The sequence below is a fragment of the Calidris pugnax genome, unplaced genomic scaffold (genome assembly GCF_001431845.1).
Source record: "Calidris pugnax isolate Ruff unplaced genomic scaffold, ASM143184v1 scaffold11, whole genome shotgun sequence".
Taxonomy (NCBI): Eukaryota; Metazoa; Chordata; class Aves; order Charadriiformes; family Scolopacidae; genus Calidris; species Calidris pugnax.
Window position 1 is genome coordinate 7,513,842 of NW_015090803.1, and position 15,418 is coordinate 7,529,259.

Below are 15,418 nucleotides of genomic sequence, written 5' to 3' on the forward strand. Positions count from 1 at the left end.
TGGGGGGGGAGAAGAGAGAGAGAGAGCAGAGCAAGGCAGCTCCGTCCGGGGACACACACACACACACATACACACACACATACATATATCCATGTAACATCCAGCAACAACCACCAAACCGGCCTAAATAACAACCGTACTCGGCCAGCCAGGGGAAACGAGAATTAAAAAAAAAAAAAAAAAAGTAAAAAAAAAAAAAAAAATCAACAAAGCCTACCATTATTTTTCTTTTCAAATTTTTTTTGGGGTTTTTTTTTTTGCTGGCTTGGTTTTTGTTGTTGTTGTTGGCTTTTTGCAACCTTTCTATTTTATATTTTTTACCCCTTCTTGCAAGTAACTCTTCTCGGAGTTCCCAGATTTTCTTTTTTTTTTTTTTTTCCTTTGTGAGTGCTGAAAACCTTGGGACAGGACACAGAAAGACTCAGGATTTTCCATCCCTTGAGGAGGTGTTTGTTTTTTTTTTTTTTTAATTATAATTTCTCCCGGCTTTGGACTCGGGAGGGAGCGAAACCTCGTCACTTTTTGTAGTGGTGGTGGTGTGCCTTGTTGTGTGTGTTTCCTTCCTCCCCTCTGTTCTTTTTCTCTCTCCCCTCCTCTCGCTCCCTCTCTCCCCCCTCACTCGCACGACAGCCCCCGGTAAATGAGAGGAGACAGGTCCTCTCTGCCTTTTTTTTTTTTTTTTTTTTTTTCCCTCTTTCCATCTGTCCTTTCTTTTTTCTCTAGAAGAGGAGCAGGTGCTCCCTGCTTTTTTTTTTTTTTTTTTTTTTCTCCCCGGACCGCAAAGGCGAGATTAAAAGTGGCGTTTTAGTGCCTTTTCCTGCAATTTTCTCTACACTTTTTTTTTTTCCTCTTTTTATCTCCAGTAGCGATCTCTGGGGCTGAGGTTTCCGCAGAAAGTTTGGGGGCTGTTACGGTGTGTATTTTTGCGGAGGGGGAGGGGAGCGGGCTCCTTCTGTGTGTGCTGCTCCTCTGGGTGCCTATTGGAGAATAATAGTGTAAGTGACAACCTAGAAGTAGACTTTCTGCTCTTCACACTGGATAGAAAAGCTGCCTTTTTTTTTTTTTTTTTCTTTGCTGCTTTTTTTTTTTTTAAGAACCCCCTTTCTCACTTGCTCCTGTACGCATTGCTTTTATTTTTGAAAGGATAGCTAGACTTAAGTCACCCTCCACCTCAATTTAGACCTGCTACTTTATTTTTTTTTTCAAATATTATTACGAATTCCTCGTTTTGAGCGTTACACTTGTCTGATCAATTTGATCTTCAGCTCCTTCTTCCGTTGCTAAACCTCGAAAACTGGCTCTCTCAAAAGATATTTAATCTGTATTTTTTTGTCCATTGCCATTTTTGCTCATGGCTACTCTCTTTCTCGCTATCTATTTTTGCCCCTCCCCGCCTAGAGGAAAATAGCAACAAGAAAAAGAGAAAAAAAAAAAATAAGAGAATATTAGGGGAAGTAGTCCTCAGGTCTGCTGCCCCCCCCCTCCCCCCCCCCTCCAAAAAGGGGGGGACCTAGAAAACATCAGTCTTGAACTTCTTCCTCTTCAAGAGCTCGGGCTGCAAAGGAAACCTCCTTTGTTTTTGTTATTTATATGCTGTCAAGTTTTGAAGTGGTGAGTTTCGGGTCGGTTTTGCTAATTTCACTCAGAAAACTGCAGTGTTTCTGTTTCTAGATAAGTACTTTGCTTCTTTGTCTCTTTAAAAGGTCACAGGGAAAGCTTGGCCTGGATTGGGAGAGCCATATGGAACGGATAAGCGCGGAGCCTCTCTCAAATGTGATTACGGGTTTTTATGGGGGAGGGAGGGAAGAGGAGGGGAAAAGGCATGGGGAGGGGGCTGTTTCCAGGAGGAGAGAAAGAAATAATAGAATACCGGCGGCGGTACAGCGCGACAAAAAGGAGATTCCGCACCGAGGCTCATTCAGAAATTGCGCGGGGTGCCCGGAGGTGCGCGCCGGCGCTGGGAAACGCTGCCTCGAATCCCTGCTCCGCTCTCCCTGCCTCTGCCGAAAACTTGTAGTTTGTGAGAGATGCCTAAATGTGCCAAAGCCGGGGAAACTACTTGGCCTGGAACCGGCGGAGATGCTGGTTCCTCCCCGCAGCCCTCTCTCTCTCTCTCTCTCTCCCTGGGCAGGCCACGCTGGGTTGTTGCTCATCACTTATTCCAAACTGAGGTTTCAGTGAACTTTAGCCTTGGGCATGGAGTTTAAATGAGTAAATTAGGTGTTTTATGTGCATGTAATTTTGCTTTGTAACATAAAGCTTTTTACAAGATGACTAAGCGGTGAGAGGATGCCGATGGGTGGGTATTCTCAGGCCAAGCGAAAATGACCCATTTGGTGTTTTGGTTGTAGTCAGTGTTATTAACTAAACTGCCATCTATCACTTTTATTCGCTGTACATGATGTAGTGCGATTCTGACTCATGATGACTAGATACTTTTTGTAGCAAAGAACCTCGGTGCCTTAGAGTACTTCTGAACTTGCCAAAAGTGACAAGGATTTTCTTGTTTCAGGCTGCTTTTTTTTTTAACTTCCCCCCCTTCCCCCCTTTTCTTTTTTTTTTTTCCTCTTTTTTTTTTGTTAATCCTCTTATTCTTGAGAGAAACCAGTCTCAGAAAAGCAGCCCTATAGTATGTTAGCATCGTCAGAAACATCGGAAGATGTTAATGGTTTGAGTCTGTAATTCTTTGCTTAGGCTGCAGTTAGCACAGTAAAAAAAAAAAAAAATCTTTTCAAAAAGTGGCTAAAATAGGCACGTTTACTGTTAATGAGACACACGACCTAAAACAGATGGGATCAAAATGAATGGTAAATCTTGGGCTGTCACCTTACAGCATAAGGAAAAAAGGAAAAAATAGCGATTTTCTGAACTTCAGCTATTTAGTGGCATTCTTGAGGTTGCTTGTAAACGTTCAGATTAATATATTACGTCTTACTTCACCATATCGGGAAAAGCAGCATGGTGTTCAAACAAGAAAAAAATAGTTTACAGAATTATCACTGGCATATATACTAACAACGTAGATGTATTAAAAAAAAAAAATCCCAAGATGTTTAGGCTTTAATAGCTTTGCTATGAAATGTGCAGAAAATGTATTGAATTACTAGGCAACTGAAAGAAAGTAGCAATTATCAGATTCACACCAGTCTTTCGAAATGTGACTTTCCCAGTGTTAGTATTTGTACTTGCTAATGTAAATACTAGTTCAAAAATTAATGTCTAGTCACCTGTCCTTAGTGATTATATTATATACATAATCGTCAGTGTAGTCACACTTTTCTCAGTCAGAGAAAGGTAGGATAAAATACCTAACAATCACAACAGTATTGATGAATGAAATCATAACCAGAAAGATGTCTCTGTTCTCAGCACCTGATTGTTTTTTTTTTATATATATATTTGGCAAAACAGATTCTGATGAGTGACAAAAATTCTCAAAACTTCCTCCTTTATGTTCTAGGCTTGAGAGATTTTTAGTGATTTAACTGGAATTGTTATTCATGAACAGAGGTTTCAAAAGTTTATAAAAAGGGAAATATAGGCATGTTAACATATACCTTTTCTTAATTTGCTATTGAAATTACTTCTGGTTTTTGGTTGCAAATAGCTGTGCCAGCATGTAATTTAGCATCACCCGGGGTTGGGATTGGGTTTTTTTTAATATTTAAGGGCTTGAAAAGTACTGTAGAAATTGTGGGGGTTTTTTTCCAGCATTATGTTTTGTGGGACGCTACCTTCTCTTCTCGGTTATTTTTCTTAATTCAATAAACTACTCCATTTAACACTTAATGCTTAACATCTGAAAAATTTCATATGCATATTTTGAACTTTGCTAAAGTTAAAAAACTCTTTGTAGAATATTAGTTAGGAAACTCAAAAGCAACCATCTCCCGCCACTGCTTTCTGAAGTTAAATGTTAAATTCTCTTCAAACTTTTGTTTTTAAGGGGGGGAGGACTTGCAAATGGTCAATATTCTACATCTCTAATAAATCTGTTGCTCCCTCAACTAAAGTTTTAACAACCTATTGTTGTGCATCCATTCACTAGAATCTTTTTCTTTCTCTATCTCTGTGTCTCTCTCTCTTTTAATGCAATAAAAACACCTGGGATTAATAACAAACCTTTCTGTGAGATTTGTAACAATAGCTGTGTTGGAGCACATACCTTGACAATCATCATCATTTATGTGAGTCTTAGTGCCTCTCAGATTTAGTAGATTATCTCTGAAGTTGATGTTTGTTTTTTTTTTAAAGGGGTACTCTAGTTGGCTTTTAAAAAATATTTCGACCAGATTATGATGCGATCTCTCTGTGAACTGGGGTATGAGGTCATTTTTGGAGAATAAGTTTGTTTCTTTTAAAAAAGGCATCTTGTCTCCAGTTAAAATAGTTATTTATTCTTCTTTATGAGCTTACGTTACATCTATATCTCTCTCTGTACATGTGCAGGCTGTGTTCGTATACATATGCGCACACGTGTACAACATATATATTTTTTTTTTTGAATCATGGCAGGTGATCTTTAGAGGCGGGACTGAGTATGGATCATTTGAACGAGGCAACTCAGGGGAAAGAACATTCAGAAATGTCTAACAATGTAAGCGATCCGAAGGGTCCACCAGCCAAAATTGCGCGCTTGGAACAGAATGGGAGCCCATTAGGAAGAGGAAGACTTGGAAGTACAGGAACTAAAATGCAAGGAGTGCCTTTAAAACACTCTGGACACCTGATGAAAACTAATATTAGAAAAGGTAACACTTTTGATAATTCTGCATTAGAGAAATATGATTTATAATATTTGGGGGGGAAAGCATACTTTTGCAGACTACTTCATTTATATTTCAGGATTAAATCTCCATTCTAAAATACTATATATTCCCAACTCTGATATAAATCACATTTGGGAAAAGTAAGCTTCATGCTTGGGTGGAGCATCTTTCTTTACAGGGTGGAGTCTGATTTTTGTTAAGGTAAAGGCTAACTGCCCTGATTAAAGCAAATTCCTACATTGCAATAGAAGTAATATAATGCATTAATTCTTGGAATGAGTGTTGGGCTAAGAAACGCCAAAATATGTCAGAGTAAATACCGAACCCCAAAACCAAATTCTCGCCTTTCCTCTTAATGATGGTCCAGGCTTGGAAGGGCAGCAGTATTTCCATGGCAGTTGGAAGTTGGTTTAAAGGAGAGAGTGTAAATCTTTAGGTATCACATTGGAGAAGTCATTTATGATGTCAATCTTCGCAGTTTATTTTCTTAAGTACAATTCATTATTGAACAATGAACAACTTGGGTGTCATATTTTTCAGTGGCTGGTTTGCTGTAATTAGACATTTACACAAGGAAAAGGCACATTTAGAATCATTGATGTTTGTATATGGGTGGCTTTTGTTTGCATTGAAAAGACTTTTAATGGACAATAATCTATAAATTTTGCTTATCAAAATGTGCAAGTCTTTTGACCATGTCCTGCAGTTTTGCTAATTTAAATCAAAATATGCTGCATGTAATTTGGCATTTGTTTTAAAACAGCCTCTACTTTTCTCCGTATAATCGGTGTATGTTTATAATCCATATTTTTCTTGCATTTGCTAAGCAAAGTGCAAAATGCAACCAAGACTGTTAAACGCACAAAGTTAGAAGGCAGAGGAATTTCATTGTGTCTGATGCATAACATTTATCGTACAATCATTTATTTTTTCCTCGGTTTGGCGAAAACAAAGAATATATTGATCCTGAAATGAACAGACACAGCAGTCCGTATTGTTAGATCTTTATCTATTAAAAATGGAAAAACAGCACTTCAGCAAATTCTTTGGCCTCTGCTCATGATTACCCTATTTATTGATTGTTTGCCAAGAATGTATGCATCTTAAGAAAGCCAGGGTAAGAGCATTAAAAATATAATTTATTACGGCTTTTCAAGCAGAGTGCATTAATATTGTACAGTGAAGCAGTGGGGCTATATAAAAAGGACTTTCTGACGCCTGCAAACATATAAGTTCCATAAATTCCTAAATAGGAGATTTCAGCTGTCTCTGGTATTATGTGATATTTGCACAGCAAACTTTAATGCCAGGACAGTTTTAGACAAGGATTCTACAGACTTCACTGCTCCTTATGGCAGACGTGCTGTTTACACAGACTCGTAAACCTTCAGCAAAAGCTCTAACACTGCCTTCAGGTTTAAATCATGCTGTATTTTTAGCAGCGAGCACTGACCAATGCTCTCCCCTTTAATACTAGAAGGTTATGAAGTTGCTGCACTTGGAGGTCTTGCCAAGTGCTAGCAGGAGTGATCAGCCAGCTGAGATTGTGCTCTCCTGTATAACATTTTTCACATTAACAGAAGGACACTAGTGACAGTTCGCTAAAAGATTTAGTGGCTTGATTTGTAGTCAGATGATACCTGTGTCACCCTACCAGGGTCCACCTCTGATAATCTAATCTATGCTGTGCGTCAAAATTTGGCCAGGAGGTTCTCCCAGGTTGCTTGAAGTACCACATTTTGCAGGACGCTGCACCTCACCAGACCCTGTACCTGGCAAAAAGTGTGCTGGTGTGCAGCAAAGTACCTGTGCCTTGTTAGTTGTGTGTCTGATCATAGCTTAATTCGTAGGAAACGGTGAGGGGAAAAAACAAATACGCTTTAGCTGTCTTTGAGCGTATCTGCACTATTTGTTAAAATGAAAATGAAGCTTTGTTTACATTTTATCTTCAGGTATTAACAGTGAAACTACTTGAGAATTTTGAGCCCTTACTCTGAGTCAGACGGTAGTAGGTCAGACATCAATTGTGAGAGCCTGGAAGGGGAAAAAAAAAAAAAACAAAAACCACTACCTTTTTGCAGATGAAGCGTGTGTGTGTGTGTTTTAGAAAGCTCTCCACAGCTTAATTAAAACCAATGAAGAAATCGCCAATTTGCATGTACTGCTTTTGCTTTGGTCTTCTCTCCCTTCCTGACCAGTCTCACTTAGGTTTAAAAAAAAAAAAAAGACAAAAAAAAAAAAAAAGCTCCTTCCTGCACTACATAAATATTGGCAAGCTTTTAGTCTTGTCTTTCATGCTGAGCCTATTGGGCAAACTGGAGTGAGTTTGTGAGCTTTTCCAAGCGAGCCTGAAGGGGTTTGTTTGCCAGAGATTGACTCTCTGGTGAACAGATGTAGTTTAAATATACGTGCTTAAGAGGTATCTTTTTTATTGTGATTTCTTGCTATACGTTAGAGCACAAATCAACAGACGCGGTCTTAAAAGCGTGTATCTATTGTCAAGAGTAAATCTTCTTTTTCAACTATGGTTTGTCTGGTGCACCTTAGCAGATTAGGAGGTTTCCGTAAGTCTAGAGGGCAGTGGTTATAGAGGCATTAACATTGTAGGACTAATTGGAGTTCCTGGGTGCCCTGTTAAAATAACCCTTGTCATCATTTATGCTAAAGATGATACCCCTCTGGCAGGCTGCCATAAGACAGTTCTGTACATCTGCTTTTAACCCTTTTGCTTTCTGTCATTAAGAGATCCTGACCCGTGCTGCTGGAGACAGCGGGACAGGACCGGGGCCTGAGCCCACGGGTCCGAGGTCATGGTGTCATCCGCATCCGTCCGGGAGGGCGGGAGAGATTTTCACAAAGTCTAGAAATCCGACTGCCGGGAGAGACTTTGTGCCTAAAACAGCTTAGGTCATTTGTTACTTCTCTGGCTGTTGTCAAAAGGGAGGGGAAAAAAAAAAAGTCGACTCGGCAGCTTCCTCGTACAAGAACTTGTGGGGTGACCAATTGCTCCTCATTTGACAAATTTTATTAGAGACAGACACAGATTTGAAACACTGGAGCAAATTGTTTTCAAAGTTACTCACTGAATAATTCATTTTTGCCTGATAATTTATACACTGGTAAAAAAAAAAAAAAAAAAAAAAAAAAAAAAGGAAGGAAGAAGAGGCGAAAGGGAAAGAGGTTGTTTGCTTAATATTCTGTGCAGCGGAGGAAAGGGCTTGTCGTATGATGCTACAAAACTAGAAATTAGTAATTACTTTCAGGCATACCAAAATAGCGATGAATACCAGAAATGTAGAATGTAAAGTGCGGGAGGCAGCAAAAAAACCACCCCAGACTGCAGGTACGCTTCTTAAACTGGCACTGAAATCATGATTTGTTTCTTAAAGATGCGAGTGAAAGTAGTGCTCAAGTGCACTCAATGAATGAAGCACGAATTAGCGTTAACTTTTGCCTTGTTTCCTTGCATGCTCTTTTCAGAGCGAATGTATAACACGCAAGGTGATTTGTTGGTGGTGTTGAAGGCAATTAAATATTTTTGGCAGGACTAAGAAAGTTTTAATGTTAACGAACAGAATTATGTAGCTGGTACTAAAATGGCTTACAGTGAAGACATCTGCAGTATGTATTTAGGTTCTCATGCTGCCTGCTACTCACAACAAATCAGACAGGACAGAGAGAATCAACTTCTCTTCAGTCAACCTTGTTATTTCTATAGAAGGTGATTCTTTAATCTGTATCCGATCAAGCGAGGTAAATTTGCATTTTTGCTTTTCAGAGAGATGTATGTTTTGTAGAACTTTCTCTTTTTGGGGGAGGGCGAGGGGAAAGGACTCAGGGAATATGTTTATCAAATATTTGTAATGATTCTTGATGCCTCCTCTGCCTGTTCGTACAGGTTTTATTTACATAACGCTGTATAGACCCACCTACTCTACTATAACTCAAGTTTAATATGTTAAATTTAATTTTTTTTAATAGGAAGTATGCTTCCAGTTTTCTGTGTAGTGGAACATTATGAAAATGCCATTGAGTATGATTCTAAGGAGGAGCATGCAGAATTTGTGTTGGTGAGGAAGGATATGCTTTTCAACCAACTGATTGAAATGGCATTGCTATCACTTGGATATTCTCACAGCTCTGCTGCCCAAGCAAAAGGTAAATAAGATTATGAAATTATACGATGAATTATGTTTGTTTGTGGGGTCTTGGGGGAGGGGCAGGATTTCTTTCAGGAATGTGATGCAGGTTTTACTTCTGAAACTTCTTGCAGATTCTGTCTTTTTTCTTTTTTCCTTAATATATATTTGTTTAGTTAGTGCAGGTTTTGTTCCTGGGGAATGTGGAGGTAGATTCCTTTTTTTTTTTTCTGTTTAAAGAAAAAAAGACTTCAACTGAATCATTAGTATGCTTATTGACCTTAATAATCTGCTCCACTGAGGATCCACAAGGAAGTGTAAAGCATATTTGAGCAGATGGACTGTTGAGAGTCAACTTGCATTTATGACTGAACATCCAGCTCTATTTCTTTTATTTTGTTCCTGATGGTATTATAGACTGCAAAGCATTTTTATTTTTTTTTATACTCAGCCCTTGCATTGCAAAATCCTTTCTAATTTATGAAGAGGAATGCTATTATATCATGTCCTATCGAATTCATGGGAACTTAGAAAAACACACTTCTATACATATTAAAAAAATCCCTACTGTAATGCATTTGTATAATTTCATAATATAGATAAAGCATATCCTTGGTGGTGTGTGGGTGGGGGTTTTTGGGGAGGGTGTTCTTTTGTTTTGCCAGATTTAAGAGGCTAGAAACAAAGGTGGTGATCTTGTTAAAATCAGATATTTCTTTTGCCCCTAGGAATTAACAGGTAAATTACTACTTTTCAATTTTTCCTGCCCTTCCTGCCCACTCCCCCACTCCTCAAAAAATAAAAATCCCGCAGGGCTTATCCAGGTTGGGAAGTGGAATCCGGTTCCACTCTCCTATGTGACAGATGCCCCTGATGCTACAGTAGCAGACATGCTGCAAGACGTGTATCATGTGGTCACACTGAAAATCCAGTTACACAGGTAAGTCGCATACCAGTTCTGGGACGTGAACTGTTACTTGTCTGCTCTCCCTGTTAATGTTGCTTGTATTAAATTCCCACTGTGCTGTGTGCTCCAAGTACAAAGCCTTATCGAAATTCTTTTTTAGTTATTCCGGTTCTTCTTTAACTTACAGTATACTATTGCAGAAAACTTTTATAGCTCTGGTACATAGATTTTCTTTGGATATCTCATTAAAACTATATTGCATTTTAGTCAATTAAATGATGCATTACAAGAAGGCATTTTACATAAAGTTTACTTAAGAGAAAAATATTTTTGCATATCATGAACAGTACCATCTGTGTGCATTTTGTAAAAGAATGACTTGCTCACACTTATTGTTGCTGTCTAGGTTCTTAAATTTCACGGTAACAAAAAAGAAAAAAACGGTTAATATATTAATGCTTTTCATGATCAGTCGTGAGAAAGCATTACACCTTAAATTGTTTTACCAAGCGCATCAGAGCAGGAAGGTAGAAGTAACATGAAAAAATAGTCGCCACATGCAGCTGATGTATAATTCATGCATCAATACAGCAGATGTGTTGTATAAAGTAATTAACTAATCGGAACAATCAGGAGACCGAGAGCAATCTCCAGATGCATCTGCTTGATGCGCAAAATGAAATCTGTCTGTCTTAAAGGAATGTTCTGCAGCAGGATGCAATCTTGTAATAATCCCTTTTCTAATCTGTGTTTCAAATAGTTGCCCTAAACTAGAAGACTTGCCTCCTGAACAATGGTCTCACACAACAGTAAGAAATGCTCTGAAGGACTTACTGAAGGATATGAACCAGAGTTCATTGGCCAAGGAATGTCCCCTTTCACAGGTACTTAGCATAACATGTAATAAATAATAAAGCACTATAGGCAGCGATGATGTGAGATTTGAGATTTCTACAGGCTGTAGCAAGTAGGACCCGTGGAGTGAATCTGCCAAAAATGCAAATTCATTTGACCACTTCATGATCTTTATAAATACGCCTGATTCATTTTGAACGTAGTCTTACTACGTTTCCCATGGGGAGTCGTGAAAGGTTGTTTACACCACACTAAAATTGTCTCACAGCAAACTGGATTTTAACTGGTTTTTGTCTTCAGTCTTTGAACTGCTTTGATGTAACTACTTTTTTCAAGCACATGTGTTCAAGATGTTAAAAGGCTCTTTACTTACTGCTGTCAAAAGTACTATTGAATCTGAATGCTTGTTAGATAACCTACAGTAGTTTTAAATGCTAATTCATAAAATGAGACAGTCTTTGGCATGCTATATGAGAAGGGAATAAAGAATAAAGCTCTTTGGATGATGTGTTGTTGTTGCAAACAACCAAAGGAAAATCAGCCATTTATTAGTTCTAATCAAAATATACCTAAACAAAAATGAAACCTCAATTTATGCATTGCTAAATCTTGAGCTGATGCTTTCCTCAAGCCTCAGTCGTATTGTTCTTTTTTTTTTTTTGCCATTCTTTTGGTTGTCCTTTTGTCAAATTACTGTGAAGGTGCAACTTATTCTTCTACGCAGTACGGTGTCCAATGATGTTGTGGTGGGAACATAATATTTATTTTTCCCGTTTAAATTTTAAAATGCATTTTGTTGTGGTGCAGTGGAGACAAATTCAATATACAAATAAACGATGCTAGTTGTGGTAGGTAGGGGAAAAAGGAAATTAAGGAAGTCAAGGTATTTTGATGGGGATTTTATTTCTTTTGCTCAGAATATTGGAGTCCTTGTCTCCGAAAGACTTAAGTTAATCTGTAGAGGGCTACTCTCTTTCTCTGTTTGTCTTTCCAGTGGATATATTAGCAGGCTGTTTTCCCATCACTTTTTTTTTTTTCCCCTATGGTGAGATTGTTTTCAGTGATGTGTCTCCAATATAGGAAGTTCTGAAGTGGAAATAATCAAAATTATCTCCACTGGTTGCAAACCATTCCAGTAATATGTCTGCAAAGTTATCTTGTATATACCTACTATAAAAACATGTGAGTTTTTGCAGTGCTGGTTTATGCCAGCACTGCAGATAATTTGGGATTTTTCTTCATTTTAATATATCTAATAGTGCTAGCTTTTACTTGATGTGGATTGAAAGCAAGTAAATTCTATCAAGATGAAATATTTCATTTCTATTTGAGCATCATGTTTCACATAGCAGCTTCTGTATATATGTAGATGATGCAATGATAAAGCAGAAAAAAGTTTTTAAAAGGAATACTTCACTTGAGACAGTATCATGATACTGGAAACAATCCAATAATTTCACTCTCTTTTATAAACTGTACTGAATTCTTGTATTATAATTTTAACGGACAAACACCATCTTGCCTAATAACAGCTCTTGGAGTTAGCACTTGAGATGACCAAAACCCCACATTACAGAACTCTGATTTGGGGCTGTTTGTTTACTGGTTTGCACTACTTTATTTGTGGAAGAATATACTTAAAGCCGTGAGCTGCTTTCTGTTGTTAAAAGGACACTTATTACTTTTGTCTTCTCTATCTTCGCCAGCGCTGCAGTAGTTGAGTTGCAAGAATTGAAACAGCTTCTGCTTTTCTTTTTTTTTTCTTTAAAGATCAAATCACATTAAGCTTAAAATACATTTATTTATTCTTAACGTTTGGAAAAACAAGTGGTTGATCGAGAGCCCATCAGTCAGTCTAAATCTCCCCATTTCCCTCTGGGAGCTTGAGGGAGGACGCGTTGATCTGACGATGTCCATTTCACATGACAAAATTGATCCGAATGCTTCTCGGATTTGCCCAACTACTAACTCATTGTGTATCACTCCTATGGAAAGGACACTGATTTAAGAGTGTCTGTCTTTTGTTAAATGTATTAAATTTGAGAATTGCCCCGTGGTGGGGTGCTACTGCAACAGAGGTGAGAAGCAAGAGCAAGGTGGCGGTTAGGAGGCAATGTTTCCTTAGAGGGTCCATCAAAATGCCAGCATGGGAGACTCTTCTGAGAGCAGAGCAGTGGTCTCTCCTGTTATGTACTTGCACGGGCATAGGTAATGCTATACAAAGTGCTTCATCACAAATGCAAGCTAATGCGGTGACACCGTACCATGACTTATTAACACTGTTATGGATATAATTTATTAACCACAGAAAAATGACTCAAAGTGGAAACGAGAGTAGTTATCGTTTTCTGTCACTGTCATTAGCAGTGCTCTATTTTGTGTAGGTCCGGAGGAATTTGTTGCGAGGTATTTAAGTTGCTGTGCTCAATGCGTGCCATCTCCAAAGCCCCATTTAACGATGGAAAACTGAGAGTCGTCATCCTCGCTTAGAATTTACTGTATTTTCTTAATTAAGCTTGCATATTGTGTATTAAAAAATTGCTCATATTTATTCAGAATACTGACATTCTATGAACTGGAAAAAAAAATATCAAGCAAACTATTTTTTATAATGCGGTTATATTTAAGGGCTTGAAAATATGTGAGCAAACAAACTTTTAGATACAGTTTGTCTTAATTATAGTGACTTGAAAACTTAACAGCATCATCTACCTGAGTGGGTTTTTTTGGTTTTTGTTTTGTTTTTTTTTTTTTCTTTTAATTTTCACTTTCTTGCCCAACTAAAACCTTGAGACATACAGGTATGAACTCTTCCTGCCTTCCGCAGTAAAATGCCACTGTGACTCTTGCTCTCATTAGGAGAGCTGAATACACGGTCTCTTTTGAAGCTACTGTAATTGTCTCACTCTGCCACTGCTGTGGCCACCCCCGGAGGCCAGGTTTATCACTGGCTACATGAGCCCGTGTCTTGGGGAATCCCCGTTGACACGACTCGGAATTCTCAGGACGGAGCAGAGCAAACGCGCGGCTCCGAAATGCTGCGGCATCGCAACCACCCGTCCTGAGGTTTAGTCTCACATTTTTGGTGTCAAGCAGGCAAGGCAAATGGAAGCTGCCAATTTTAACATGGAAAAGCCAAGCCTGTTCTGAATTACGCGCCGCAGTGTGTATTTTTGTGCTTTACCTTGGGTTTGCAGATTTTATTGCTAGAGACTAGCAGTGTACGCAGATGCCGGGTGAAAGACTACTCGCGTTTGATATGTGATACCGTTTCTGCTTCCTCTCCAGACCCCTTTTGATGGGGAAAGCAACTTGGAATTTAATCTAGGGCTCAATTTTGGGCCATCTTGTGCATTCCATTAAATCGGTGCATCTCGTGAGTGGCCTAGATCTCATTTCCCTCCAGTTTTGGCTCTTTAGTCTCCAAAGGATTGTAAAGAAATTGTTCTACCATCAGTTCTTATTTCCAACCCCTTGCACAGAAGCTCGACTCTACCTTAGTCTGTTGGGAGCTGCTCTAAAGTGATCAGGCAGGCCTGTTGCATTTATTTATTTAATGTTAGTCCTTCCATCTCTCTACTCAGCCTCAGTCATAGAATTTTCATGCTGCTTTTTCAGAGTTTTGCTCTATTTTGGTTTTTAATACAGAATTCTCTTATTACTTTCACAGTTAAAATAACTGAAATGCTACAGACTGTGTTTATACTGATATTAATAAGGGTTCATTTTGTTTTGTCCCCACCGAGTAATCATCTCTCTCGCGCTCTCTCTGCATATATATATATATAGATAGATTAGCTTTTATGAGGGAGAGGAGAGCTACATGGGCTGTTCGCCCAAGAAAAGACTGGAAATTCTTTTGATAATTCTGGAACAAACTCACTGTGTGCTTCTGAACGTTTAGATGTACCCCTTAAGTTCCTCTAACCTTTTCCATGAAAGGAAGATAAAAAGTCACCTACCAAATGAAGAGATTGTAGAGATTAATTAGTATCTGGGCACTGTTTTGAAAATATGGCAGTGATCAGACTTTCCTACTGCTATTATCTCACCTGAATTTTTTCTACAAAAAGATCTTCTAAATGATTGTTGTTAGTATTTGCAAACAAGCTTGGGTCTTTTAAAAAAATTATTATTTTTTTTTTGGCTTTATCAAACCACTGCAAAGCACTTCTGAAATGAGGTATTCATTCTTTCTCTTCCCCCGTGGTATAGCTAGTTTAACTCTCAGGACAACCAATAGCCAGTGCATTGTAGATGAGAAAATCCAGGCCTGGTGTATAGTAGAATCTTGAATCTCATGGTTTAATATGTTTTAAAATATTCTGTAGGGGACGTGCAATATTGCCATCGAATATATCCAGAGTGTGTGATATTCTGGACATGGTAATTTACGTGCATTGTGTTGCTGTTTTGAATTTTTTGGAAGATAGTTGTGTGCGACACCCCCTCCGCCCCCCTAAGTCTGTAATGTCTTTTACATAATTTTGCTCTTGATGCCGAGGGAATGGCATTTTTTCAGTTAGAGGGATATACACATTCCATAAAACGTATGCGCACACAGAACAAGTGCTGGTACCATACCGACGTCTGAATAGTTTTGCACTTGTGATAAATATAGCTATCCTGACTGCATTCTGATCAAACTTCCTCGCTGTAGCGAACGATTGTCTACATCTGACACGGGCACAATATAGATCATATACTTCCCTTCTTGTTCAGACATCCTGCCCTGAATTTGCATGCTG

At 38.5% G+C, this 15,418-nt stretch overlaps 1 protein-coding gene across 4 annotated transcripts in view; it reads left to right on the forward strand.

Moving 5' to 3' along the window:
• Window positions 1-758: 758 nt before the first annotated feature.
• The window catches only part of SATB1 (SATB homeobox 1), a 74,859-nt gene continuing 60,199 nt past the window's right edge, over window positions 759-15,418 (forward strand). For all 4 annotated transcript variants that reach the window (XM_014937869.1, XM_014937870.1, XM_014937872.1 and 1 more), the window contains exons 1-5: window positions 759-1,611; window positions 4,516-4,751; window positions 8,751-8,927; window positions 9,722-9,848; window positions 10,576-10,699. In XM_014937869.1, the coding sequence (XP_014793355.1) occupies window positions 4,541-4,751; window positions 8,751-8,927; window positions 9,722-9,848; window positions 10,576-10,699 (639 nt within the window). In that variant the 5' untranslated portion in view covers window positions 759-1,611; window positions 4,516-4,540. The remainder of the gene's footprint in view (window positions 1,612-4,515; window positions 4,752-8,750; window positions 8,928-9,721; window positions 9,849-10,575; window positions 10,700-15,418) is intronic.